The sequence below is a fragment of the Cydia splendana genome, chromosome 1 (assembly GCF_910591565.1).
Source record: "Cydia splendana chromosome 1, ilCydSple1.2, whole genome shotgun sequence".
Taxonomy (NCBI): domain Eukaryota; kingdom Metazoa; phylum Arthropoda; class Insecta; order Lepidoptera; family Tortricidae; genus Cydia; species Cydia splendana.
Window position 1 is genome coordinate 24,095,523 of NC_085960.1, and position 27,504 is coordinate 24,123,026.

Below are 27,504 nucleotides of genomic sequence, written 5' to 3' on the forward strand. Positions count from 1 at the left end.
GATTATCGAATCGTTCGAAGAAGTTTCGGTCCAAAAACCATTGACTCTATCTAGTTATAGGTATGATAATTAACACATTCACCGCTGAGCTACGGTCTTAGCCGATAACATGGGTTTCCCGGTATGCAGCGAAAATGCTTCGTATTAGAGGCAAAGCGACAACGTGTCGTGATTAGCGCTGAATGGTTAAGTAATCACAACAATAGTAAAAAATACAATTTTAGAAGGCGTTCATATACCTACTTATGTATTAGCCTATTACCTTTAAGTAAATTTTGACGGATACCAAGTACCTACTCAACATTATACATATTCAATGGAATGTATCTTTTTAATTTTTTCAGATTCAGTCGGAAGAAAGCGATTATAGATCGGTCTCCAATGCCTTCCTTCAAGACAGCAACCGGAAATCAGATCGCAGTAGCTATACGCCGGACTCCGCAAAGGTAAATGTGCCTTCGCGTTGCATAATACGTTAGATTAGAGCCATTAGAGCAGCGGTCGGCAACCCGCGGCCCGCGGGCCGCATGCGGCCCACGAACCTCTCACTTGTGGCCCGTGAGTCTTCCTGGCTATTTTTTATGTAATATTAACAAACGACAATGTCTGATAAAGTCATAAATATTAACAAAGCGCGGCCCGCGTCAACATCGTTAACTACTATGTGGCCCTTGGCTGCTAAAAGGTTGCCGACCGCTGCATTAGAGTATTGTAGATTTGCTGACACATTACAATTTCAATTGAATCCAGATCCAGATGAAGGTAACCAGGTTTTGTTAAACCACTTCATTATACTTGTAGACAAGTGTAATTGTACAAGGACGGGACGGATTCAGTTTTATAGTAAGGGGTGGTCACATAGTCAAACTCTAGTCATTTTTACGCAAATAATTACGATTTATTTATGGTAGACCCAGCCCAGGGCCAGGGCTGGATCCGCCATTGCCTAGGCAATGCATATATCTAATGAATACCTAGGTACTCATTAGATACCATGGTATAATAATATACTCCGCCTGGTACTCCATTCCGAGATTCGCGTATGACCTAACTGACACGCGCCTACGTCATCATGCTGTTTACAGGTTCTCAAACTTTGAAATGTGGGAGAATTTTAACCAACGGTGAAAATTATTTTAACGGCATTAATTTTAAGTTATTCATGTAGAAACATAGTAAAATAAAACAAATCTAATGTATTAAATTAAACTTTATTTATCTATACAAGACAAACGTTTAAAAAACTAATTCACAGTTACACATTAATTACCAAGCTTACGACGTGAAAAGTTTGGAAAACACTGCGACTGCTGACACTGAGCGAGAAGGAAATAACAATTAACACGCGTTCGACAAGGATGACGGTCAGGGCATGAAGTTATCTAGATCCGAATTGTCAAATGTCCACAGCGCTATCCTGTGTTGCCAGTAGTATAAACAGAATTACCCGAAAGTCTGAAATTTCTTTCGTGAATCGGAAGATATTGCTAACGAGTAATTAAAAATGACGTGTTATTGTAAAATTTAAGCTAAAATACATATAAATGAAAATTATAAAATTATAAAGAAACATGTTATGTTGAAATAAAGTGGCAATGTTATTGTGACGTAATCGCGTGTCACTCTGGGAATGGAAGACCATGTTTTATTAGACCATGATTAGATACCTATTTGTCCTACGTGTCATGTACCTCTCATCACTCATCATATAAGTTACCGATCCTGTCATCTAAACCTTAAAAATAAACTAGTACCTACTTAATTTACTATCATGAATCAATTTTATAGATGGAAATCGTGCAGTCGATGGCCCCGGATAGTGGAGAGATTCAAGAAAAAAAGGTACCTACATAAATAAAAAGCCCGTAGTACCTACACGGCTGGCAACAGTGGCAAGGTCACCCTGGCCTTGGTTGGGTCGGAAATTACCAAGGTCGCAGTGGTTGGAAGCCTCGTTGCCGACCATGTAGTAGGCCTTTAATTTTATGAACGCCTGCATAAATTAGACACTAGACACACACACACACGCATAATAGCCGTTAGATAGGTTTATGTTTTAAGGCGTTAACTGGTTGCATTTTAATATAAATGAAAACCTGTTTATAAAGGTAAAGGTGAAAGTCTTTTTTACGATGACCAACAAAGTCTAGTTTAGAGGTTTTAACATTTGTAATAATCCGCATTAGATAAAATTTTACAGAATCTAGAACAAGGTAATAAACTACGTGGGTAACTAACTACATAGTATCGTGGGGTTGAAATAAGCGACATCTAGTGTGGAAGCTATGTAGCACGATGAACTTAATCGATTGGTGTTTGTGGTTCCGTTCCGTTTTATTTATTTTTTCTTTTTGATGTGATGACGTGACGTCTGCAAACGCTACATACAAGTGATCGGTAATGGCGGACGGTTGTTTCGCGTCCCGACGTACTATTTATAACCTAAAATATAGTACAAGTTTTCGGCGATATGTACGCTAAAGTTTCGTCGTTGTGTGGATTAGTGCCGTTGTCTTTCTTCGTTGTGCCAATGCCTAATAAACTTTGCATCAGCTGAAGGGATTCTGTTCGTCGTAAATGAATTGTGACATGATATTACAAACAAAATTTTGACATTCATTCTGCTGATATTTCGTATTCGTCGCAAGTAAGGCCATTTAATAAACACTGATCTATTTTTAAACGTTTAGTAATTTCTTTACACCTTGGGAACGTTTCTGATTCTTGGTGAGACTAATGCGACTTACGAGTTAGTTTTGCTTGCTCCGAATCGCTGTGTTACTCACTGACTGTTGTACCTGCTCATAATATTATCAAATAAACATAAATCGCATACTAATAACGTAACACGGACATTCTAATTAAAGTTCATCGCTTTGACATTCATACCATCCTGTCATTGGACGCAAGTTAGTAACACGCTTTTAATCACACTCATACATTATCTACTAAAAATCACTATCAGAAAGGGCTCGGCTTGAAGACCTGGAAGATTATGAGATAAGGGTTGCAATATTCAATAATCCAATTACAATCTACTTGTTAAGGATGCCATTGAAGCCAACTATATACAAAATGGGTACTATACCACATAAGGAAGTTCAAAATGTAAACTTTTTTGGTGCAAGTTAGATGTGGGTTTTAGGTAGAGAATGGTGCATGCCGACCATCTTCAAATAAGGTGCTGAAAGAGGACTCGAGTGTGTAACTAACAATGCATGCAGTGTACATAGTATAACTGAGAACACCAAAAGGCTATGCATAACTTCCTCCAAAATGACTGAGAGACGGAAGAAAAAATCGCATAATGGATTCCTAAGGAAGGTTTCCTCCCTTTTCAATCTTGACACGGTGAGTAAACCTTAAGTTTTATTGAGTTATATAAAAAGACCTTCACCTTTGCCAAATACATAGATATGTTCAAATAATTATTAAATGAGTGTTTAATTTATATGTTCTGCACTAATGTGAAAGTGATTAATGTTAAATGTATAGATTATTCTATCCATATATGTTAATTGATTTGATGATTGATATGATTATTTTCGTAAGGTTTCAAGTAATCAATCTTCATCTGTTATGACATAGGCTACATGTACCATCACCAGAGATCGGCGGGGGTGAGCTATTTACCTTATAATTTGACATGTCTTGTGTTATATTATAAGGCAAATAGCCCCCGCCAACCTCTGACCATCATGCTCCACGATTGTTATGCCATTTAGGGTTGTAGCTAAATTGGTTGTTCAATACTTGCGCTAGGGAATGTCCAATTTAGCTAGAACCCTCAATGGCTTAACATTCCCGTGTGGTGACTACATTTAGGCCAATGCAGGGCAAGCTTTACAGACAATAGTGGCTGCATACAGCCTTATATTTACTGTTGGTGTTGTCGTGGAATGTATGGGGCCATTTTCAAAATCATCTCTAGTAGTTAATTAATATTTAAGCAAACAATTACAAGAGAGTGAAAATCATGCCGCTGTCTGACTAAAGCGTAAAAGGGCAAACTGCATGTAGAGGTTTTTTGCAACTGTTGATGTTATTATGTTCCAGTAGAAAATTACCGTAAGAATTTACAATGACAGGTACTATCTGGTCCTGTGGTACTATGGTATTTCAAAATAATCAAGATGAATCATAGGCATTCATTCTTATCTTAAGTGGTTTAAAATCACTTACAATTCTTTTGGTGTTAGTAAACCATCGGTTTGAAATACATTTCTTCTTTCTTGCTTACAGGCTCATGTTACAACATCTGAAATGAAGCAGGTAAATAGTATGACTATAATGTGTATTTCCTTTATTTTTACAAATTGACCTAGATCTGTCACTGAACTAAATAAGGTCATATGGGTAAGTTGGGCTGGCCTTCACTGGGGCTTGTTTACACATTGATTTTTGTTTATTGCGAGGCCATACATTTGCCACTCAATGCAAGTAGCAAATAACCGAACTTATCCCACAGCCACACTTACCCTTATCTACCTTACATGACTTACAAACTATAGTAAATGTAGTAATTATTGGTGTTAAGAGGTTCCTGACACAATATAATGTAATTAGATGATTTTTAGTGTTTCGTACAAAACTTTGTTCACGGAACACTTATGGGATCACTTCAGTCTTGAAAATCAGTTAAATGCGTTTTTCTCAGAAACCGTTTGACGTAGATACCTAAGATTTGGAACAGTTATAGCAATTACCACCACTCATATTGTAAATAAATCAAAATTGCAATCGCAAATCTGCTTATTTCTTATTTAGGGGGTTGAGAGGGGTAGGCTGAATTTTTTTTTATTTGTAAGAATCGTGTGGGGTACCATTAGAAAGCTTGCAAAAAGCTTGCTTGCTTGAGTCGATGGACTGATTTTGTTTTAATTGAAACATACATATATTTTTAAATTAAAACTGTTACTTTGACATAGGAAGGGCTGTACTGACTACAGCAGGTACAGTTGTGGTCATTTAATTTAATATTAGCTGAAAATATTGCAACAATAAATGCATTCACACATTAGTGTTACATTTCTACTTTTACAAAAATCACACAAGTGATTCACTGGTACGGTTGGCAATGAAATATGACCAGAGTTTAGTAATGGTTGATGATATAAATAGAAATCTTGGAATTCAGTCCCTTTGTAAGATTACAGTTATTGGAAATGAATACACAATGCCAATAAACTTCATTATTTTTATTTAATAGGGAGTATTACTGCAATGTCCTGCCGCCAGAGTGCAGCACTAATTTGTTTAGTACACCATAGGGTAACTTATACATACTAGGCCTTAAAAAGTTTTTTGACAAGTTTTCGTTTTCACTATGACATTGATGCGCCAAGGCGGTTTGTTTACAGGTGGCCTACTGCGAAACGCGAAAATCGAAATTTCTTTATCTGCCTCTTTATCGATCTAATAAGCAAGAGTGATAGAGAGGCAGAAACCGAACTTTCGATTGTCGTGTTTCACGGTAGGCCATGTGATTGACCTAGTGACGCATGATGTGTCATTGATGATCTCAATGAGGTTTGTTTACTGTATGTGCTAGTGGTGCCACCTACGCAGAGCTTTGCCTAATATTCCCTATTCATTGTTCATATAGAAAAGGTTTAATTTCTTAAAATGTTGCAATTCCAATCAAATTATAACTTGAAAGTTACAGGTAAATGGAATTGAAGGTGGTGGTCCAGAGCGTACCACAGGCGAAGATGGGAATGTATACTTGACTGTAGTGTTGTCCCGGGCGGGCGGCGCTGGGCTGGGGTTCAGCATTGCCGGGGGCTCCGACAATCCGCACATCGGGGACGACCCACACATCTACGTCACCAAGTTGATACCAGGGGGCGCAGCCGCCGCTAGTCAGTTGCAGATTAATGACGCCATATTACAAGTAAGTGGTTAAGCACCTTATCCAATCTAAGGACATTTTTCACATAGATATAAGAAAGGATCATAATAATAGGGAAAAGCCCGTAGTCGCGTCGGCCGGCCGGACACTGGACTGGTGGTCCTCTGGGCTATAACCGCGAAAATCGAAGTTGCGGGCATCTTTTTCTGTCACTCTTATTACGCCTTCATTGGAGTAAAAGAGAAAGATCCCTGTAATTTGCGAATTTCTGTTTTTGCGGTAAGCTCCCTGTTTTCTTCGCTTTAGCAATCTATCTTCTGACAGCATTGCACACATAGGTTTCATAAATTAAATTGTGATTTTAACAACCATGCATTATTAATTCATGTAAATTAACATATATAGGTCAACTTTAACATACCTACTTTCTCTTTAACATAAATAGAATCTGATATAATTTTATTACTTTGGTTTTAGGTAAATAATAATTATGAAACTATAGCTATTTTTTTTACAGGTTAATGAAACAAATGTAGAAAATGTGACACATGCTGAAGCGGTTGACGCACTTAAAAAGGCAGGGAACACTGTGAGACTGGTACGTTAGACTTTGTTGATTATGGTGTTTGCATGCCACTTTATAATGTTCCATGTGTTTGGTGTAAATGGTCGACTTACAGAATCACACAATCCCACAATTTTAATATTAATAACTGTTTACAGAAAATAAAACGGCCCGCAACCGAAGACACTACAAACACATCTCAAAGTAATAAGGAGGATGCAGTCGAAATAGAACTAGTAAAAGGAGGTTCAGGGTTGGGATTCAGCATAGCGGGTGGCGTGGGCAACCAACACATACCCGGGGACAACGGTATCTATGTCACAAAGATCATGGCCGGCGGCGCGGCGCACCGCGACGGACGGTTGCGCGTCGGCGACAAACTGCTCATGGTCAAGAACACCTCTGTGAGTACATATCTACTTGCTGCTTAAGCTTGTATCATTTAAGGATAGGGACATGAATGGCGTGAGGCGTGCGATTTGACAGCTGCGAGATTTATGAGGGTCACGAAGATCATGGCGCGTGGGGTATCGCATTGGAAGGGCAGCTCAACGACAAGCTGTTTATGGTCAAGAACACATCCGGAAGTGTTACTGTTGTCGCCCCCACAACAATAAAAGTGCGACTGCCCTGCGAACAAAATTAGAAATTGTCCTTATGGACAGACAAGACAACTGACAAATGCTTGCCTTTTGCCTGCCTGAGGATTTCACATTTCGCACGTTCGCTGCGGTAATGAGTTTAACTCGTAATTAACCATACGTATCAGGTCTTTCTGTTTAGTGTCGCAGAGAGCGTGATAGGGAATATAAAATAAGCTAGATACTAGTTATACCTACACTATTGTCACTTTTTATTTTTTAGTTAATCGACCGTTAATTTATTTTGTGGGCGGATCTGCTTACTATTTAGTATGGCGTAAACATTCACTTGAATTTGGGTCACTCTTGCTCACGGACACAAAAATAGAGCCACGTCTTTTAACTGTAAGAAAAATGTTGTATTGTTTATCGCCATCTTCGACTCGTAAGAGAGCATAATAGCATTTCATACGCAATTACGCATTATATTTAATTTGTTATATGTATGTAACATGGTCTACTCTACGTACCTACGTCGCGTGCCTTGAAAGTTAATGAAAGTGCTATTGTTACAAAGTGGGGATCTAGATATCGTCAAACAAACTTTTGCGTGTAGGCAAGGTTACACAAGCTATGATAATAAAATAAGGCAACATGTAACTGCGACGCGACTACTGTATTAGGAATAGGTAAGTACCTACTAGTTACTTAAGATTTTATTTGCATTTATTATTATGGTTGCCCTTACAAGTATTTGTATTACGTGGTTAAAGATACCTACGAAACACATTGAATATTTTGTATTAAGATATTGGGAGCATTCCATCAAATTATCTACCATGTTACGAGTATGTAGATGGAAACACAATTTTTATTGAGTTTTATAAACAGTCTAAACTATTTAAATAGGGTTCAATTAGAGAATCTCACAGCAGTACCACCCTCTGGGAATTTGATTGTAATATTTCTTTCCTATTTTTGATACTTGGGGAGCATATTATACGCACTCTATACGCACAATATTGACACTGATCAAGACTACGTTGGGGCGTTGTTTTACTATTGACTGAGCAAGAGCGAAAGGTCGCCGTTTCTGCTTGGGCAAACATTCTGTCGTATGTTCGGCTGTTCTCCTCTGTTTTCCTCTAAAGGGCTCTTAACCGTTTCGAGTGAAATTTTGTGGGCACGTTCGATACTTACCTATATGCTATTTTTACGATCCAGTTTTTTTAAAGTGGCGGAGTCCAAAGTGATTTGTGAGGCCTATAGCTGAAACAGAGACACTAATATAGGTGCCTGTAGAATAATGCAAACATTCAGCTCCTGCTTCATTAACTTGTGCACACAGTGGCGTAACCAAAAAAATTGAAGAACTGTTACAACGCTTGCATCTCTATTACTACATCGGAAGTTCGATTTGAGGCATGTATTTCAGGTCTTTTGTGTTTTTACTACCTATGTATGGCTCACCAAGAGTTGAACATGAACACACTGGTCGTTTTCAGCGCGGTGACGTGGACCTGGACAACGTGACGCACGAGGACGCAGTGGCCGCGCTGAAGGCGACCGGCGAGCGCGTGCAGCTGGTGCTGGTGCCGGGCCCGCGCCACTCGCAGCCACCCGGCCAGCCCTCGCCGCGCAGCTCGCGCGCCAACACGCGTGAGTATCCTCTGTGTACAGCGCAGGACGTGCACCTGCCGACGTGACGCACGAGGACGCAGTGGCTGCGCTGAAGGCGTCCGGCGAGCGCGTGCAGCTGGCGCTGGTGCCGGGCCCGCGCCACTCGGAGCCGCCCGGCCAGCCCTCGCCGCGCAGCTCGCGCGCCAACACGCGTGACTGTCCTCTGTATACAGCGCAGGACGTGCACCTGCCGACGTGACGCACCTGCACCTGCAGGCGTCCGGCGAGCGCGTGCAGAGAGTACGTGTTACGAGCTTGAATCGCAAACAGTAGAAGTCCGTGTGCAAATCTTTCGACTCGTAAACGAGCGTTAAGAAATATACACGTATGGTACAGTCGCCATCAGATATATCGGGGCGGATAAGGCGCTCACAAATATCTGAACACGCCTCTACGAGGGTTGCACTGAAAATGTCGGGAATAGAGAAAACTGTCGCATCTAGACGGTCAATCTTTATTTTAATACATACTTAAACTCAAACTGACCACGCATATAAATTTTCTTTTGAAAGTAATCATTCTGTAATGCACACGGCTCATAATCCCAAAGTCCTTTTTGTATGGCGATTTTGGGGCCTTAGTGGTTTTGTATGAAATTCGTGGAGTAGCCAACGGAATTGAAGTTTTTTTACATATATATATATATATAAAAGATTTTTTTACTGTTGTCATATGAATATTTAGGAATGTCGAAATCTGCCGATATGCAACTTTTTTGGCAGTCTTTTTAATTAACAGCACAAATGCGATTTTAATTTTTGACGTCGCTTTGGAATGACATGCTTCTTTAAGATCACCCATGGGATAAAATGAAAGTGACTTTCATATTTAATTTTAACTGCAAACGAGCGTACGATGAACTCTAGTTCATAAAAAAATAACAGAAGCCCATTGTAACTTTTATTTGTTCGCTGAGGGCATATTGAAAACCGTTTAAAAATATGATCCGAAAAATCACTTGGCCAAAAATTCAAATAATGTTCGACATACAATTTTCAAATTGCCAGTAATTCTTAAATACAAATGACAACCAAATGGAATATACCTTAAAAGTTTTATAAAGAGTTACATTTTTATAAATTATATGCCTGTTTCTATTATGTTATTTCTAAGTGTCCCATTCCCGAATATTTCAGTGCGACCCTCGTATTGTCAGGGCGTTAGAGTGCGTGTTCAGATATTTTTGAGCACCTCGGACGCTCCGATATATCTGATGGCGACTGTACATATTACATTTGCTAGCAGATTTATCGCTAACGACACCTTAATTTTATTAACAAGATAAAACTTGTTTAAAAAGGCAACTAGGTATATCGGTGTTTATAATAAAAATGTAACCCCTATCCTATTATATCTGTACCGTTACCGTTCCAACTAGTCTTAAGTAGTCAGACGTTTCTAAGCACTAAATACTTAGTATAATGGATCTTTGTTGACGTGAAAAATATTGAATTTTCTAACAAATAACTGCTGGGGGTCGATTTTTGATTAGACTACAGTGAAAATCTACAATCTACCAAGCAGGCATACAAAAATCAAAGTCAAAATTAAGGTTTATGATATGATGACTTTTTATTGATTAGATAGGACCCGAGTAAGATTAACCCGGAAACCCGATTGTGGTCGATTATTTTTTAACTAATCGTCACAATAGTGCCAGCAGCTTCTCTCGATAACCTCGCATCGCTTATCACACCTGTCAATCCTGTCAGTTGCCGGCGCACCCGCAATAAACGCTCGTATCTATTTTTAGCGTCGAGCGTCGCCAACTCCCTCCGGCGGGAGGACGCGACGGACGGCACGGAGGAGCCGCGCGTGGTGGAGCTGGAGAAGGGCGGGCAGGGGCTGGGGTTCAACATCGTGGGCGGCGAGGACGGGCACGGCATCTACGTGTCCTTCCTGCTGGCCGGCGGGCCCGCCGAGCGCTCCGGCCAGCTGCGCCGCGGCGACCGCCTGCTGGCCGTCAACGACACCGACATCACCGGCGCCACGCACGAGCAGGCGGCCAAAGCTTTAAAGGTGACATAACCTGTCCGGTCCGGTGTCCGCGATACATTCATTAAAAACTTGTGTACACACAAAATAGAATATAAAGACAATATTGCTTGAATACTTAGCTTCGTAATTGTGTCCTGCAGTTAATTGATAAATGGAAATGAATGTGCGGGCAAGAATGGGCCATAGATTAATATTTTATAACGAACTTACATACCGAAAATACACAGTACGACAAACAATCGTTCATATTGGAACCACAATTTTTAATATATTTTGTATTTTTAAAAAGTGACTTTTACATTAACAATGTGTATGTATGTGATTTTAGGGAACGGGACAGAATGTGAAGTTAACAGTTGTATATAGACCACAAGAATACAACAAGTTTGAAGCTCGAATCAATGAACTGAAACAGCATCACACTCTTTTGCGGACGTCACAGAAACGATCCTTGTATGTCAGGTGAGGAATCAGAACAACTAATTATCTCTATCATTTTATACGCCACAAGTGCCTGAACAAACCCTTTGAATACCATCAACGCCTAGATGTGTTCTGAGCTGCTCTGCCTACTACGCTATCATTTGTTGACTATAGTGTGGCCGCAGCCAAAAACTATTCGTCAAGTGGAAATGAAGTGTTTAAGAAACGTTTCACTTGACAACATGGTGGCGGACTTGATAAAATTCCATTTCAAATTGGAATATAATCTGTTAATTAGATCTAGAGTGAATTAATAGTAACTAGGCATTCAATCTGTACAGAGCACTTTTCGACTATGACCCGATAAAGGACGACGGCCTACCCTCGCGGGGGCTTCCATTCCGATACGGCGACATTCTGCACGTAACCAACGCGTCCGACGACGAATGGTGGCAAGCCAGGTATTTATATCTTGGTTACTTAGTGTTTATCACAATTTTTTTATAAAAAAAAGTACGGGAAAAACAGCCTATTCGTAAAAGGTTTTGGTGAAACCGCAAATTTTCACAAAAAATTGAAGTCATTTGTTAGGAGTAAAATCGCTCACACTGTTAACTGTACATCGGTGGACCTTATGCCTTTTGTAATAAGGTCCACCGATGTACAGTTAGGAGTGTTGCTGTTTGTACGAGATTCTTTCAAAGTAGTGACGATATAAGTGAAGGTAAACATAGTACATTGTAGGAGAGGACGGAAAACCGCTAAAAGATGGACGAGTGAGTTTGAGCCCTCAAATAATACGAGTCCATCTTTAGCGTTTCCGGCCGAGGCATTACATAGTGCTTTTCACGACTACTGCGAGGAAATAAGAAAACATTTGCATAACTATAAGTACTAGCCCGCGATTTCTCTGGTAGCAAATTACTAGCCACTGCCTGTGCTGTCTCTTGAATTTCGGTAGGCGTCAGCGTAAGAATATAATTTTCTTCACTAGAAGAACTCATTTTTATACCTAGCGTAGATACGTGTTTCTTGTATTTTTTAGTCAAACACAATTTACATTACAATTTAAAATATTACAATTTACATTATCCAATTCAGTGAGTATTTTCCGATCCCGCCTTTTTTACTTTTTTATCACTTTTAAGAGGCGTTTTTCTGTTGTTTGCTTCAAACCGACTCTAAACTTAAAAGCGTTTTTGATAACAAACCACAAACAGCTACAAAAGTAAAAAACGCGTGAATCGAATGAACTGACTGAATGAATGACTGATTTTGAAATTTCTTTTTTTTTAACAAGAAATTGGTCCTATAAATAACCTAAATTTATTTTTGAAGGAAAAAGTTGCGCCAAAATAGACCTTTTATTGATTTTTATGTTTTAAATGATACTCATTGCTGTAGCGGACCATCACCAATGACAGATGATGATAACAATGAAACATTGTAGTAGTGGTGGTTCAGGTGCTACAGCTATTGCCTACTTTCCAGCTTGGTTTTAGACCATCTATTGCCACATTTCCAAACAGTGGCGTGAAAAAATAATACATTGCTAATTTTGAAATTATGTAATAGTATTTTTGGGGTATTACTTAAGTGTGTATTTTTATTTTAACAATGTAAGAAGGTCTGTTCAACTCTTTATTATAATAATTGTTGAAAACGTTACACATTCAAAATAGTCAAGTTGTAATAAAATATCTCTAGTAAAATATATTTTTCTCAAAAATGGACGGCAAAGTCGACTTTGACGTCTAAAAAATAGGTCGCGAAGCGCGTAGTTTATGGTCAGTCAAAAATTAAAAAGTTAAAAACATTGCAGTCTCGATTTTGGGACTGCAATGTTGCATACAAATTCCATTATTTGTCGAGTTCCAAACTTTTTAAAAGTTGAAATGGCCATATCAAATGAAGGCACAGGCCCATTAAACAGCCAAACAGATGATTAGTACCGCGACTATTTACCTGTCTCAAATAGGTTGGCGTACTTTCGGCAGTAAAATACACTTCTATTTTTTTATTAAAAAAATTAAAAGGCGGCAAAGCTAATTTTTTCAATTGTTTCTACTTTTTTCTGTGAAAATATATACGTAAGAACGTTGCTTCTGTAAAATATTTCTAAAATATGTATATTTCTCGCACCATTTTTGAGAAAAGCACTATATATGACTCGGCTGGAAGGCTACTTGCTGGCTTCGGATTCAATTAAACGGACTCCCAAGGTCGTCCGTTTAATACGAATCCTCAGCCTGCAAGTAGCTACTTCCGAGCCTCGACAATAATGTACTATTATTTTTTCGGTTGTCGATTTAACTCTGTCGTTCCCGCACTCGCAGACGGCTGGACTCGACGGACCCCGACGCCATCGGCATCATCCCGTCGAAGAAGCGCTGGGAGCGCAAGCAGCGCGCGCGCGACCGCCAGGTCAAGTTCCAGGGCCAGGGCACGCCCGTCAGCACGGTCCGTACCCAACCTACTATACATACTCGTACATACACCGGGCGACTCCCAACCCAGCTATACCAACGCCAGCCTGCGCTTACTCTTCGCGCCCCAGATTCTATGGCCACTTTGTGAATGAATACATTCATAATGTGTCCATGCCAAATTGCAGCTTACCATACATGACACAGTATCACACTTTCTAATTCAAATAGTCACAGTAAAAAAAAAGTGAAAAATACTAAGCGTTTTAAAAAAAAAAAGGCTGTTTAATACATTTTGGCTGATAAGAATGCGATGTTTCGGGGTTGGTCAAGTAGTAAATGTTGCTCGGTATAACTTACATATACTCCTCACTAAGTTTGGCGATGGGTTGAGAACACACCCTGTGTCCCGTGTATGTTCAGCAGTTAAGAATACATTTTATACTTATTTCCAGAGCCAATCAACTTTAGAAAGAAAGAAACGGACCTTGTCCTTCAGCAGGAGATTCCCCTTCATGAAGAGCAGAGATGATGGCAAGTCTGAAGACGGATCCGACCAGGAACGTAAGTACTATTCTCGGTTACAAACTTCAGACAAAGCTTAAATTCGTTACTAATTACACGATGTATGCTTTGCCCCTAATGTAAAAATGCATAGTTAACCTTTCCCCAACATTATTTGAAAACTATCTCCACAAATCCTGTCTGGTAGCACATTTTTCAAAATCTTGACGGCTTGTATAATGGGTTTGCTGAGAAAATTCTGGAAGGAGTTCTAATATACCCCGATTTTAAAGCATTACAAATCCTGTAAACGAGAATCCGGAAATCCTACGGAGTAGGTTACACTTTGTCTTCCACTACAAGTGCATCCTCTCTTGATAAACCAGTTTGGGTAGTTTATTTTCATGACTTAGTTTTACATCGCTAGGACGGAATAGCTATTAGGCTGTTCAGTGTTCAATGTATGTGTTGGCTTATCCACGCAATTAATGATGGATGCCTACCCGAACTGGTAAGGTCATAACTTTTGATGCGACTGAATTATTTTCACTAGTTGCTGTGCCGGTACGAGTATGTGCCTGATAAGAACCCGCAAACGTCTTGCGGACAGATTTTGTAGTGCTATAAAATCGAGAAGCGGGGTTATATTACCTACGCCCCTGTTATCTAAACCTCAACCAAAACATTTTGTTACAGCTTTCATGCTTTGTTATACACAAGAGGACACTAACGCCGATGGTAAGTGCACATATGGTTACCGCCCTACATTATTACATTCGCTATTTCGCTGTTTATCGTATCGTAGGACATTTACGCAGTTTTTTTCATGCGGCTGGCTAATAACCACTGTATTAAAGATAGGACGTTTTTCTATTAAAAGCTATTCGCTTATTCTAACCACAGATATTTCGCACACGTCGAGTTAAACGTGAATAACAATTATATAGGCTCTATGTTACAAGACCGTACTAATTATGTAACTTGTGTTGCTATGAATCATCTGACTCCCCCACACTTGCTAGCATTCTGCAGTAACTTCTAACAAGATTATAATTATGTATAATGTGTATGTATATTAGAAATAAATTTATATATTTTCATTTATATTTTATCCCAAATATATCTAAGTAGGTATATTATTATTTTCTTAGTGCATAGGTATATCTCGAAGTATTTCACTGGTATTGATGTCTCGTCAGGCCTCGGCTCGGGCTCGTTGCGTAATTTGAAACACGATTCAATAGACTTCATTAAAGTAGTCCATTTGGTCTTATTACTATTAAATTGAATTTCAAATATGTCCTGGATCTGTGTGAGTAAACTATCGCTTGTAGTGTCTATGGTAAAGCATGACGGTGCTTTATTATTATAGGTTTTAGTTGTTACTCCAGTGCCGGCATCATAGTCGCTTGTCCAATATACTGTGATGTTGTGAGCGACCCGACGACAAGCTATGTACTTTATTAACGTTGCGTGTTAGAAAGTATTTAAGTATTTTTTGTCAATCACCTCTTTACCACACAACTTTGTTTAGTGCTTTCGTATGCTATGGTTTATACATATAGTTCGTATGTAGATATGGTTCATGAATCGACGCATTTTTTATTATAGGCTATTTTTCGGAACACAAAATCATGGAGGTTGATAACAATCAATACTTCGTTTCGTACTTTTATCTATTTTGCGACCGAAATTACAATTCGTGAACGCAATTATTAAAGTAACTACATATGTGTTAATGAGCATCATTTTATTATTTATATTTGGGTCGCAATGATGACATCGAGCAGGCTCGTCGAGTGGTACAGATAAACAGGGTTGGGTGGTGAGAGTGTGGGCGATGCGATGTGTTCACGTGTAGTGTATGGGGGTCGGCGGCGCGCGCCGGGACCCGTCCCGTGCTTCTAGTTGCCTACGTGCCGGCATTCCGCCGTACCTGTTCATCCAATTACTCGCGCGTATAATTCTTTTGCATTTTTTTTTCCTAAAGCTACTCATGACACGATTTCAAATTTTCTGTCTCATCCGACTCGTTAATTCGGTCGGTCTCTTACGGGCCGGGATACCTCGCTCCGGAAGGTTCCCTAGAGTTTACACCTCCGGCGCGGCCCGGGCGGTTCTTAAAGTTTTTAAATGTATGTAACGTTAATTTTTTTACGTGTAGGGGAAATCTTGTACCGAGTGGAACTTCCCATGATGGAGGAGATAACGCTCATTTATCTCGAGGACGAGAGTAAGTTTTGGGAGTGAGGCGTAGCTTGCGAGTGCCGTAGCCGATACCTTACCTCCCGCATTCTGGTTATGATCATCAATTAGAGACGTAGTTATCATTTCAATAACACTCCAGATTTTTTATTATGTTGTCATTCTTTATGTTGGGTTGTTTTTTACAATCATACAACGCGATAAACGATCGGCCCGCCGCGCCCGATGGGGTCCGGCGCGGCTCGTCGCGAGGGGTGGGGGAGGGGAGGGGGATGGGAGGGAGGGGGGGTGGCCACTGGAAGCACGCGTGGACCGCGGCACGCAGGCGCGCACGGCGCCACACGCATGGCACCCACGCGTCACGCCCACCGTGCACCGCACTCAGCATGCCGAGCAAACATCGACATACGACTTCACGACATACCATTCGAGCTTGATTTTTCAGTTTTTCAGAATTTATGCTGTGCTGATGTTTTTAGATTTAGTTTGTTATACGCTTCTATGATGTAGGGCCGCTGTAATTATTTACTCGCTTAAATAGCAAACGCAATGTCTATTACGATGTGCACAATCGCTTCGAACACTTCGGTCTCGTAGTATTTTATCAGCAAGTATTAACTAAAGCGCCTCCCGTATGCTTTACTTAATTCTGGCTGGATTTTATTGTCACGTATCCTGGAAAAATTGTACAAGCATGATATAGAAATAGTGTAGGTAGTGACAATTCGTCATCCGACTGAAACAGTGTGGGTTAAAAGCATAGAGTAAAGAAAGAGTGGTAACTCCATACATCAGATTTCTTACCAAAACGCGAGTTATTTCGTAGTCGACATCTAACGTCAAGTATTGGAACTATCAGTACCCCTACCAGGCGTGGCTCACTCCGCGATTTCGTCGCGTCGCAACAAGTAGCTACAAGTACATCCGTCCCACACCAATTTTGGTGGCTAGCCATAGGCCGCGCGTGGCGCTTGCGCCACCTAGCGGTCATATCTGTCCTAATCGTAACAGACGCGTTTTGTTAGAGAGCGAATCTTCTGTACCTAGTACCATTATTTATTCTGTGCCCTACTGCCGAAAAATGTACTACTAAAACAATTTACAACTAATATTATAAAAAGAAGGACTTGAAAATAGACTTCCAGTTAATCCGGTTATAATATTAGCTGAAAATAGGGAATATTACGCAAAACTCTGCGTAGAGGGCGTCACTCGCATACTCCTGTGAGTATGCACCCTACCGCTAAAACACGATAATCGAAAATTCGGCTTCTGCCTCTCTATCACTCTTGCTTATTCGATCGATAGAGAGGCGGATAACGAAATTTCGATTTTCGCGTTTTGCGGTAGGCCACCTGTAAACAAACCGCCTTGATGCATCAATGTCATAGTGAAAACTTGTCAAAAAACTGTTTAAGGCCTAGTATGTATAAGTTACTCTATGTTTAGTGCTGCACTCTGGCGGCAGAACATTGCAGTAATACTCCCTATTGTTGAGCATTAGAGTTTTCGTTCCCCGCGACATCTATTGTCAACTATCAGTACGAGTATAAATTCCGCTACTTGACGCTTTAGAGTTTTCGTTCCCCGCGACATCTATTGTCAACTATCAGTACGAGTATAAATTCCGCTACTTGACGCTAGATGTCGACTACGAAATAACTCGCGTTTTGGTAAGAAAACTGATGTATGGAGTTATCACTCTTTCTTTACTTATTACTCTATGGTTAAAAGTAAGTTTTGGTGCTTTTTAATAAAACTAAACTTTAATACATTTTACAACACTTATGCGCACACACTCTTTTTCAGTTCGATGAGGAAAACTGGTAATTGTTTGAAACTATGTAAAATATGTTCACTCTGATAAAAACAAGACGCATATCAACCAAACCGAAACATCAAAAATCAATACCTATCTGTAATATATTTATAATATATCTACACACATTATACTAACATACACTCAAAATATGTATATAATCCGATAACTATTCCAACTTACAGCATTGTTTACCACCGACGTCTACATGATGACATTTATTAGACATAAGTCAACATTTGAGAGTCGTAATATCGCTATCGCAAACTCCCAATAGCCAATTTTTTGTAGAAGTAGGTACTGCACGCCTGAAAATAGTTTGTGAGTTACTGCGTACATAGTTATCCAGCACGCTTCGGATCTTTAGAGGTTAGTGAGGGCCATATTTATGTATTTTGTCGGTTTTAAACAATAACTATTAATACAGTAACATATTGTAAGATTATGAATAATACATATAATAAAATTGATGTATTCACAGTTCCACTTTCGGTAACTTATAGGTAAATTAATTAGCTTAGCCATACAGTACCCAACTGTTCACCTTTTTAGTATCCAGATACTGGGCTGGGATACTACTGATACTAGAGGGTAGATGTCAGGCAATGCCTCATCTTTGAATAGTACACGTGTACACGTTATACCTAAATGTAACCTGATATGCAAATTTCAACTTTCTAGATTTTGTAGTTTAGGCTCTGCGTGGATGAGTTTATCAGTCAGGACATATGCAGTAATTCCTAAAGTGGGAGAATAGGCCAGAGATGGGCATCATTCGAATAAACTTTTATCGGAATGATCATTCGAATAAACAATAATTCACGATTTTTTTATTCGCGGATGATTTATTCGCGGATGATTTATTCGCGAATAATTTATCCGCGGGTAGATCATTCGACCATTTTTCAAATGACGAATGATTTATTCGTTATTTCATTCGATTAAATCCACGAATAATAACACGTTTAATATGACTTGTTTTTACTGTAAATTTGTTCTGACAAGTTAAAGATTGTTAAGGGTTAAAAGATAAGCCGGTAGTATAATAAACAAAGGATTAGCGTGAACAATGAATTACTCACACAAAGTTATATTAGTAACTTTCTAGCCAGACCTAGAAAGAGAGCAGTTGTTTGCTTCAGAGTGAATCTCACAACGCGTAATTTATATTTACAGTAACTATTTAGGTAGTTGCAGGACTTGCAGGTAGTTGTATTGCACATCAGACGGCGCGATTCGGGAAATGAATTAGAGATTCAGTAGATATGATATAGTAAAGTTATGTGACGTCCCACGGTAAAGGTACCTTATGGCGGTTGGCGCTTACGCTATTATTAACGCCGCTCCAATATTATTGCGGCGCTATGTGACGTAAGTGCCAGCCGCCATAAGGTACCTTTTACCGTGGAACGTCACATAACTTTACTATTTCATATCTAGTGAATCTCTAATTCATATCCCGAATCGCGGCGCCAGCGGCCATAAGGTACCTTTTGCTGTGGAACGTCACAATCTTTACTATTTCATATATAGTGAATAGGGCATGCTCCCGGGAATTCCCGGTTCTCAAATTCCCGGGAATTCCCGGGAATTTTATAGTGTCAAAAGAACCGGTACTGAAGACCCGGTACCGGTACTTCCCGGTTCTCATCATATGACTATTTATTCCTATTTCAATAGTAGTAATGTTTTAATACTTTCTCGGGACATTAAATAACATTTTCTCAAAAATGGACGGCAAAGTCGACTTTGCCGTTTAAAAAATAGGTTGCGAAGCGCGTAGTTTATGGTCAGTCAAAAATTAAAAAGTTAAAAACATTGCAGTCTCGATTTTGGGACTGCAATGTTGCATACAAATTCCATTATTTGTCGAGTTCCAAACTTTTTAAAAGTTGAAATGGCCATATCAAATGAAGGCACAGGCCCATTAAACAGCCAGACAGATGATTAGTACCGCGACTATTTATAGACGGTCAAGCAAATCTTGTCAGTAAAAAAAGGCGCGAAATTCAAATTTTCTATGAGACGATATCCCTTCGCGCCTACATTTTTCAAATTTGCCGCCTTTTTCTACTGACAAGATCTGCTTGACCAAGTATAGCTGTCTCAAATAGGTTGGCGTATTTTCGGCAGAAAAATACACTTTTATTTTTTTATAAAAAAAATAAAAAGGCGGCAAAGCTAATTTTTTCAATTGTTTCTACTTTTTTCTGTGAAAATATATACGTAAGAAAGTTGGTTTTGTAAAATATTTCTATGATATTTATATTTCTTGCACCATTTTTGAGAAAAGCACTATATATGACTCGGCTGGAAGGCTACTTGCTGGCTTCGGATTCAATTAAACGGACTCCCAAGGTCGTCCGTTTAAAACGAATCCTCAGCCTGCAAGTAGCTACTTCCGAGCCTCGACAATAATGTACTATTAATAATGGTGCTATTTCATAATAGCACCCCACCGGGACCCAAATAACCCGACAAACTAACCTAGTAAAGTAGGCATTTCAATATTTTCAATCGATATTACGGATAATGGTAAATTGTAAAATTTCACCTAATTTATCTATTTCAATTTCATCTGAAACATTGCTCAGTACTTTTATGCCGGTTACATAGACGGACTATGTTATTAGCAATCTATCCGTTCTCGAGTCGAAATTTTAATTTCTGTATGCCGTGCCGTCATAGTGCTGAGTGCATCGACTACGCTACGGCCGTGTGGCTCGGGCCAGGCGGAGGCAGTGTGCCGGTTAATTTAGTAAAATAGGTTGGAACGCCAATTAAAAATGTTTTTTTTTTTATAAAATAAGTCATTTATATAGTTATGCAATTATTTATATGAAAATAAGTCTATCATGAAGATTGTACGCTAACACAAACAATTTCTTAAAAATAATCATATGATGCCTTGAGAACCGGGAAGAACCGGGAATCCCGGTTCCGGCCATGCCCAGAACCGGGAAATTAAATTCGTGGTACCGGGACCGGTACTGCATGCCCTAATAGTGAATTTCTAGAATTCATTTCCCGAATCGAGCCAACAGTTGCCAAATCTTTCGAAACCGTGAAAACTTTATAAGGTATTCCAATAAACAAATTATTCGTGGCAATTCATTTGACGAATAAATTATTCGCGGATGTTAGATTCGACGAATAATTTATTCGAATAAGAATAATCATCCGACATTTTTATTCGTTATTCGCGATAAATTTTGTTATTTTCATTCGTTATTCGTCATTCGAATAAAATTTGCCCATCTCTGGAATAGGCTTCAATGTAATACATTGTTGCTAGTGTTTTTTATGTATTTAGGTTAATAATGTGTATATGTTGCAGTCAAAAGTGTGAACTGGTCAAAAGAACTTTTAACCGACAAAAACAGGCAAAACTGCTTTTGACTGAGCATGTTGGTCAAAAGTAGTTTTACCTGAAAATCATACCTATTTCTGGCAGCAGTTTCGTTTTTAGGGCGTAGCAAAAAAAATTACCCTAACCTACCTATCTCTGGTAACAGTTTCGTTTTTAGGGCGTACCAAAAAAAAAATAACCCTAACCTACCTATTTCTGGGAGCACTTTGACTGATAGTAACAGTCACAATTACTATTAACCAATGATTTTCAGGTAAAACTACTTTTGACCAACATGCTCAGTCAAAAGCAGTTTTGCCTGTTTTTGTCGGTTAAAAGTTCTTTTGACCATTTCACACTTTTGACTGCGACATATATATATGTCATGTGGTCTATAATTTGATTGTATTCTGTACACACACGGAGAGGATAGCAATACTTTGTTATAGGAGTGCCTAAAAAATTCCGAAACATGCATTTTATTTAAATACTCTTCATTAGGCCGCCGTCCGACCGGCAACGACAAAGCGATCAACTAATTTTCCCCCAAAAATCTCATCACTTCTTGTTAGTAGAAAGCGGTTGGATATGAAACATGCAACATCAAAAATTATGTAATCAACTAATCATGGGTAATCGTACCCACAGTGCTTATTTATGTAACACGAAATGTGGCCCTCGAAAACCTAGACAATTAGTGTCACAATTCTCATAAATAAATAAACCTCACATAAATAAATTCACTTAAATTACAAGTGTGCATAATTAAATTCATTCAAGTCATAAACTAATTGAATAGAATGGTTTTGAGTAATTGAAGTCTAATGTCTGCGAGTTATATTGATGGTGGTTGTCGTGTCAGGTCAAGACGAGACGGTGTTGTCGTACGAGACGGTGCAGCAGCTGACGATCTCGTACACGCGGCCGGTGATCATCCTGGGGCCGCTCAAGGACCGCATCAACGACGACCTCATATCGGAGTTCCCGGACAAGTTCGGCAGCTGCGTGCCCCGTAAGTTTGCCTTTACTTACACACATTTTCCACACCCATTTGGTTGGCTACAGGTCTCCTACAACCTTTTTTTAATATATTTTTTTTAATATTAAAGGACATTATATTATTAAGTGTTGTTACTGTAGAAATCTCCTAAAGTATGTCCATATCTGCGAATGTTCGGTACAGTGTGATACAACAAGCACATTACATACTTTACAGACACAACGCGACAACGGCGCGACTACGAGGTGGACGGACGCGACTACCACTTCGTAGGCAGCCGGGAGCAGATGGAGAGGGACATTCAAAACCACCTGTTCATCGAGGCGGGCCAGTACAACGACAACCTGTACGGCACCTCCGTCGCTTCCGTCAGAGAGGTCGCCGAGAAGGTATGTTTACAGACACAACGGCGCGACTACGAGGTGGACGGACGCGACTACCACTTCGTAGGCAGCCAGGATACAGAACCACCTGTTCATCGAGTCGGGCCAGTACAACGAATTTCTAACTACCGAACCTGCTCACAAAATTCCACGGGAATCGGTAGAAAAATGCGACCTGCAGAGGAGAACATACGAAAGTATTTTTGCACAAACTAAAACGGAGACCGTCGCTAAAGTATTTGTACTAATTATTAATTTTACTTGTTCCAGGGTAAACACTGCATTTTAGACGTGAGCGGAAATGCCATTAAGAGATTGCAAGTGGCACAACTTTATCCAATAGCCATATTTATTAAACCAAAGAGTGTAGAATCTATAATGTGAGTATTTCTTAACTATAAGATATGAATCACTATTCTCCCCCACGCGATTCAATCTTTTTTTGTCACTTTGACATCATTTACTAAATTGCACTAATATCTTCCTATGTATTTAATGATCATTTTTTAGGGTTCCGTACCCAAAGGGTAAAACGGGACCCTATTACTAAGACTTCGCTGTCCGTCCGTCCGTCCGTCCGTCTGTCTGTCACCAGGCTGTATCTCACGAACCGTGATAGCTAGACAGTTGAAATTTTCACAGATGATGTATTTCTGTTGCCGCTATAACAACAAATACTAAAAACAGAATAAAATAAAGATTTAATTTTTTTTTTTTCGTTTTTTTTTTGCATTATGCTACGGAACCCTTCGTGCGCGAGTCCGACTCGCACTTGCTCGTTTTTTTTTTATAAATAAATATTATAGGACATTCTTACACAGATTGACTAAGTCCCACAGTAAGCTCAAGAAGGCTTGTGTTGTGGGTACTCAGACAACGATATATATATGCTGCAGTCAAAAGTGTGAACTGGTCAAAAGAACTTTTAACCGACAAAAACAGGCAAAACTGCTTTTGACTGAGCATGTTGGTCAAAAGTAGTTTTACCTGAAAATCATACCTATTTCTGGCAGCAGTTTCGTTTTTAGGGCGTAGCAAAAAAAAAACCCTAACCTACCTATCTCTGGGAACAGTTTCGTTTTTAGGGCGTAGCAAAAAAAAAATAACCCTAACCTACCTATTTCTGCGAGTACTTTTGACTGATAGTAACAGTCACAATTACTATTAACCAATGATTTTCAGGTAAAACTACTTTTGACCAACATGCTCAGTCAAAAGCAGTTTTGCCTGGTTTTGTCGGTTAAAAGTTCTTTTGACCAGTTCACACTTTTGACTGCGACATATATAATATATAAATACTTAAATACATAGAAAACAACCATGACTCAGGAACAAATATCTGTGTCATCACACAAATAAATGCCCTTACTGGGATTCGAACCCAGGACCATCGGCTTCACAGGCAGGGTCACTACCCACTAGGCCAGACCGGTCGTCAAATTGTAGACAATCTAGGAAAAGGGTAAAAAAAATGAAAGGTTAAATACAGGGTGACCTTAGCCATTGGACAAACCCTGAAATCCCACGTAGGATTACTTCTCAGAAATGCTCAAACGGTAATTTTTTTTTTATTAGAACAAAAGATAAATTTCCAATAATCGACAGCAAAATGAAACATACTCTATTAATCAATGGCAGTGCTTTTGACAATTTGTTTGAAAATGTGCGGCAATGATGACATTTGACAAAAGTCAGAATCTTATTAATATCATAAATAAAAAAGATAATCAAAACGGTCGAAGAAGGTTTCATACTATTTATTACCTCTCAAGAGCTACTAACACATACAGGTTGCACCAAAGTAAAAAAATCGTAATTTGTTAATTTCTTCGTAACCGCTACACCGATTGTTATGATACTTTGTATACTGGTTCTAAATACCCTAATGCATATGTACATTTCGGCTTTGTCCAATGGCTATGTATAACTACTTTATTTTTTTTAGGGAAATGAATAAGAGGATGACTGAGGAACAGGCAAAGAAAACTTTTGAGCGCGCTCTGAAAATGGAACAGGAGTTCGCCGAATACTTTACTGGTAAGTAAATGAGATGTTAAGATTAAGGCCCACTTGCACCATCCCATTAACCTGGGGTAAAGCGGTTAAACTGTTAACCTAGTGTTAAATTGTATGGGTAACCATGGCAACTCCTGGTTTAATCGGTTAACCCCGGGTTCGTGGAATGGTGCAAGTGGGCCTTATTGAATAAACGCTAATCCATTTTCTGTCACGCCCGCGCCCGCCTCGAATATCGAGGCGAGTACTGGTACCGCCGTTACGTGCCTAACATAGCGTCGTGTTCGCAGCGGTGGTGACGGGCGACACGCCGGAGGAGATCTACTCGAAGGTGAAGGCCGTGATCACGGCCGAGAGCGGCCCCAGCGTGTGGGTGCCGCGCCGCGAGCCGCTGTAGCCGTCCCCGTGCCTCCCCCCACCCCCACCCGCCACAGTGTCCCTGCACCTGCAGCAGTAGATGAATGTTCGAGTCCGCCCCGCAAGAGCCGGCGCCGGCCACTAGAGCAATAATTAGGACCCGAGCCCGAGCCCGAGAGTGTTATTCGGTAAAATCGCCTTTATAGTTTAACGAGTAGCCGCCGCTTCGTCGATACCCCATCCCGGAGTTCGTTTAGCATAAGTTACCGTTTTAAATATCTACTTAATGTAAATTATCACTCGTGCGTAAAGTTGACCAATGACTCGCTAATCGTTGTAGTATGTGCACTACGCTTAAGTTTATCGTGCGGATCTATTGACTAGCGATAGTGTTGACCGATCGCGGTGATTCTATCGAGTTGTACCCTTATTTATCTCTATACTAATTTTAGTTAGGTACTCGGAGAATCCCACTAATAATTATGCGCTTCGATTGACTACCTATGTAAATTGATTGTATATTAAACAAATTTAAAATTGTATTATCATGTTAATTTACTCAGGTTGCTAGATACATTTTGAATCTTCGTCATGTTATTAAAGTTTAATAATAATAGTGAAGTTATAACTATTATCTACTTGACGAGTCACAGTGCACCGGTGATGTTGACATAGTGTAATAATTACAAGCTAGTGTTATGGACGGCCGGTGGTACGTCGGCCGTCGTGTTCTAGTGTTATCTAGGAGTAGCCCCACGCCCACCTCACGCGCCCAACGCCCATGGCTAGGCTAAGTCGTTGCATTATCAGAATTATTTGCTCAAGCGGCAAACTATTGTAGCCACTGAATCTCATGACATATTCTGCACTCTAATGTCCCCCTCGACACATTAGGCGCGGTGCAAGTTGTTTGTTGATCATTTTTATAGTAAGCAATTGTGTTATCTGGTGTGAAGTGTCTCACCAATTTAAATAGTATTTGACATTTATTTATTGAGAATTTTATTTTCTTACTGAATAATAGAATGACCATCTGCAAATATGGCACGAAGCGCACTCTGAGGATGCAATATTGTTATATCAACTTACGTCGCTTCATATTATTGCATAATGTAATGGAATACTGGGAAACCCATAAATATTCCCATCGTACTTAAACTAGTTTTAAGTTTGATGTGTTAAATAGCTATTATTTTCATGACAAAATATTATCTACTGATACTTATTATAGATAGACAGTAACTCACAGACGAAGGAATTGCGACTAGCTTGTATTGTAATTATGCGCTGCATTCTGCATTCGCTTCGTCGGTCCTGTATAGCTACCTGCCAAAGATATCAATAAATTAGCAATACATCGTGTTTCAAATTGTAATTGGTCTATCAATAAAATTCAAGTTTTATTATACTTAGATTTAGGTAGTTTGCGATAGCTAGTCGTGATTCCTTGATAATTATCAAATCTTGATATAATGTATATAACAGTTCAATGCTATGTAATAGAACTATTTTAATTAATTTTTAACATGCGACTACTGTATTAACAATTATTATAATGGAAATGTTTTATTTTAATAGGTATTTATTTTATTTTATCGCGTTAAGTAGGTATTGAATTAATCAAGCATGCTATCCTGTGTAAATTATTAATTTAGAGTCATTATTAATGAAGTCTTAACATTTTATTAGGAACCCATATTTGCAGATGTACAATGTTTATGAGTTAGTGATGTTCAATAGACTAGTTTGAATAAAAATTATTTACGTTGAAAATTCTATTTGAGTTTACCTGATCTCCCTTCGTTTAATTTACCCTATTCAGTATAATCACCACTCTTGTTGGACTGTTCACCGAAACTGAAGTATGTACTTATGTGAAATTATATTTCTATTCCGATAATAGAAATATACTTGAGTCACGTGTTTTTCTTATTTACCTAATTTTTTTTTATCTGATTTATATTGAGGCTTTGGGAACTCTAGGTAGGTGAACATGTCAGCCTCATGGGTGCGTTCATAGTTCCCTACTCAAGGGAACCTACATTATTTGAATCATAAAATATAGGACCGTGCAGTTTATAAATAAACTAGCGACCCGCCCCGGCTTCGCACGTGTTCACAAATTATACACCTAAACCTTCCTCAAGAATCACTATTGATAGGTGAAGACCTCTAAAGTCAATGACCTCATAATGTACACCGCCATCTACATTAGCTGTCAAGCCGAATTTATGATGCTTGTATTTGAGGCTAATATAAATTAATTGGCAATAAAATATTAATACACAGCCACTTTATATTATTATTATATATGCCCAACGTGGCAAATAATGAATAATGAGACTTG

General features: G+C 39.2%; 1 protein-coding gene across 11 annotated transcripts in view; it reads left to right on the top strand.

The window, feature by feature from the left end:
• LOC134796994 (disks large 1 tumor suppressor protein) overlaps positions 1–26,933 on the top strand; it is a 65,203-nt gene extending 38,270 nt beyond the window's left edge. Inside the window, exons 4-23 of one of the 11 annotated variants that reach the window (XM_063769198.1) lie at positions 345–446; positions 1,789–1,842; positions 4,243–4,272; positions 5,660–5,893; positions 6,369–6,449; positions 6,575–6,820; positions 8,503–8,559; positions 8,733–8,829; positions 10,431–10,696; positions 11,004–11,137; positions 11,440–11,559; positions 13,435–13,558; positions 13,980–14,088; positions 14,725–14,766; positions 16,193–16,261; positions 22,264–22,413; positions 22,618–22,790; positions 23,055–23,164; positions 24,730–24,821; positions 25,091–26,933. In XM_063769198.1, the coding sequence (XP_063625268.1) occupies positions 345–446; positions 1,789–1,842; positions 4,243–4,272; positions 5,660–5,893; positions 6,369–6,449; positions 6,575–6,820; positions 8,503–8,559; positions 8,733–8,829; positions 10,431–10,696; positions 11,004–11,137; positions 11,440–11,559; positions 13,435–13,558; positions 13,980–14,088; positions 14,725–14,766; positions 16,193–16,261; positions 22,264–22,413; positions 22,618–22,790; positions 23,055–23,164; positions 24,730–24,821; positions 25,091–25,197 (2,397 nt within the window). In that variant the 3' untranslated portion in view covers positions 25,198–26,933. Of the gene's footprint in view, positions 1–344; positions 447–1,788; positions 1,843–2,366; positions 2,728–3,145; positions 3,352–4,242; positions 4,273–5,659; positions 5,894–6,368; positions 6,450–6,574; positions 6,821–8,502; positions 8,657–8,732; positions 8,830–10,430; positions 10,697–11,003; positions 11,138–11,439; positions 11,560–13,434; positions 13,559–13,979; positions 14,089–14,724; positions 14,767–16,192; positions 16,262–22,263; positions 22,414–22,617; positions 22,791–23,054; positions 23,165–24,729; positions 24,822–25,090 lie in introns of those variants that run through there. The other 10 variants (XM_063769191.1, XM_063769203.1, XM_063769231.1 and 7 more) reach the window with 10 other exon arrangements.
• The last annotated feature ends 571 nt before the right edge of the window (positions 26,934–27,504 follow it).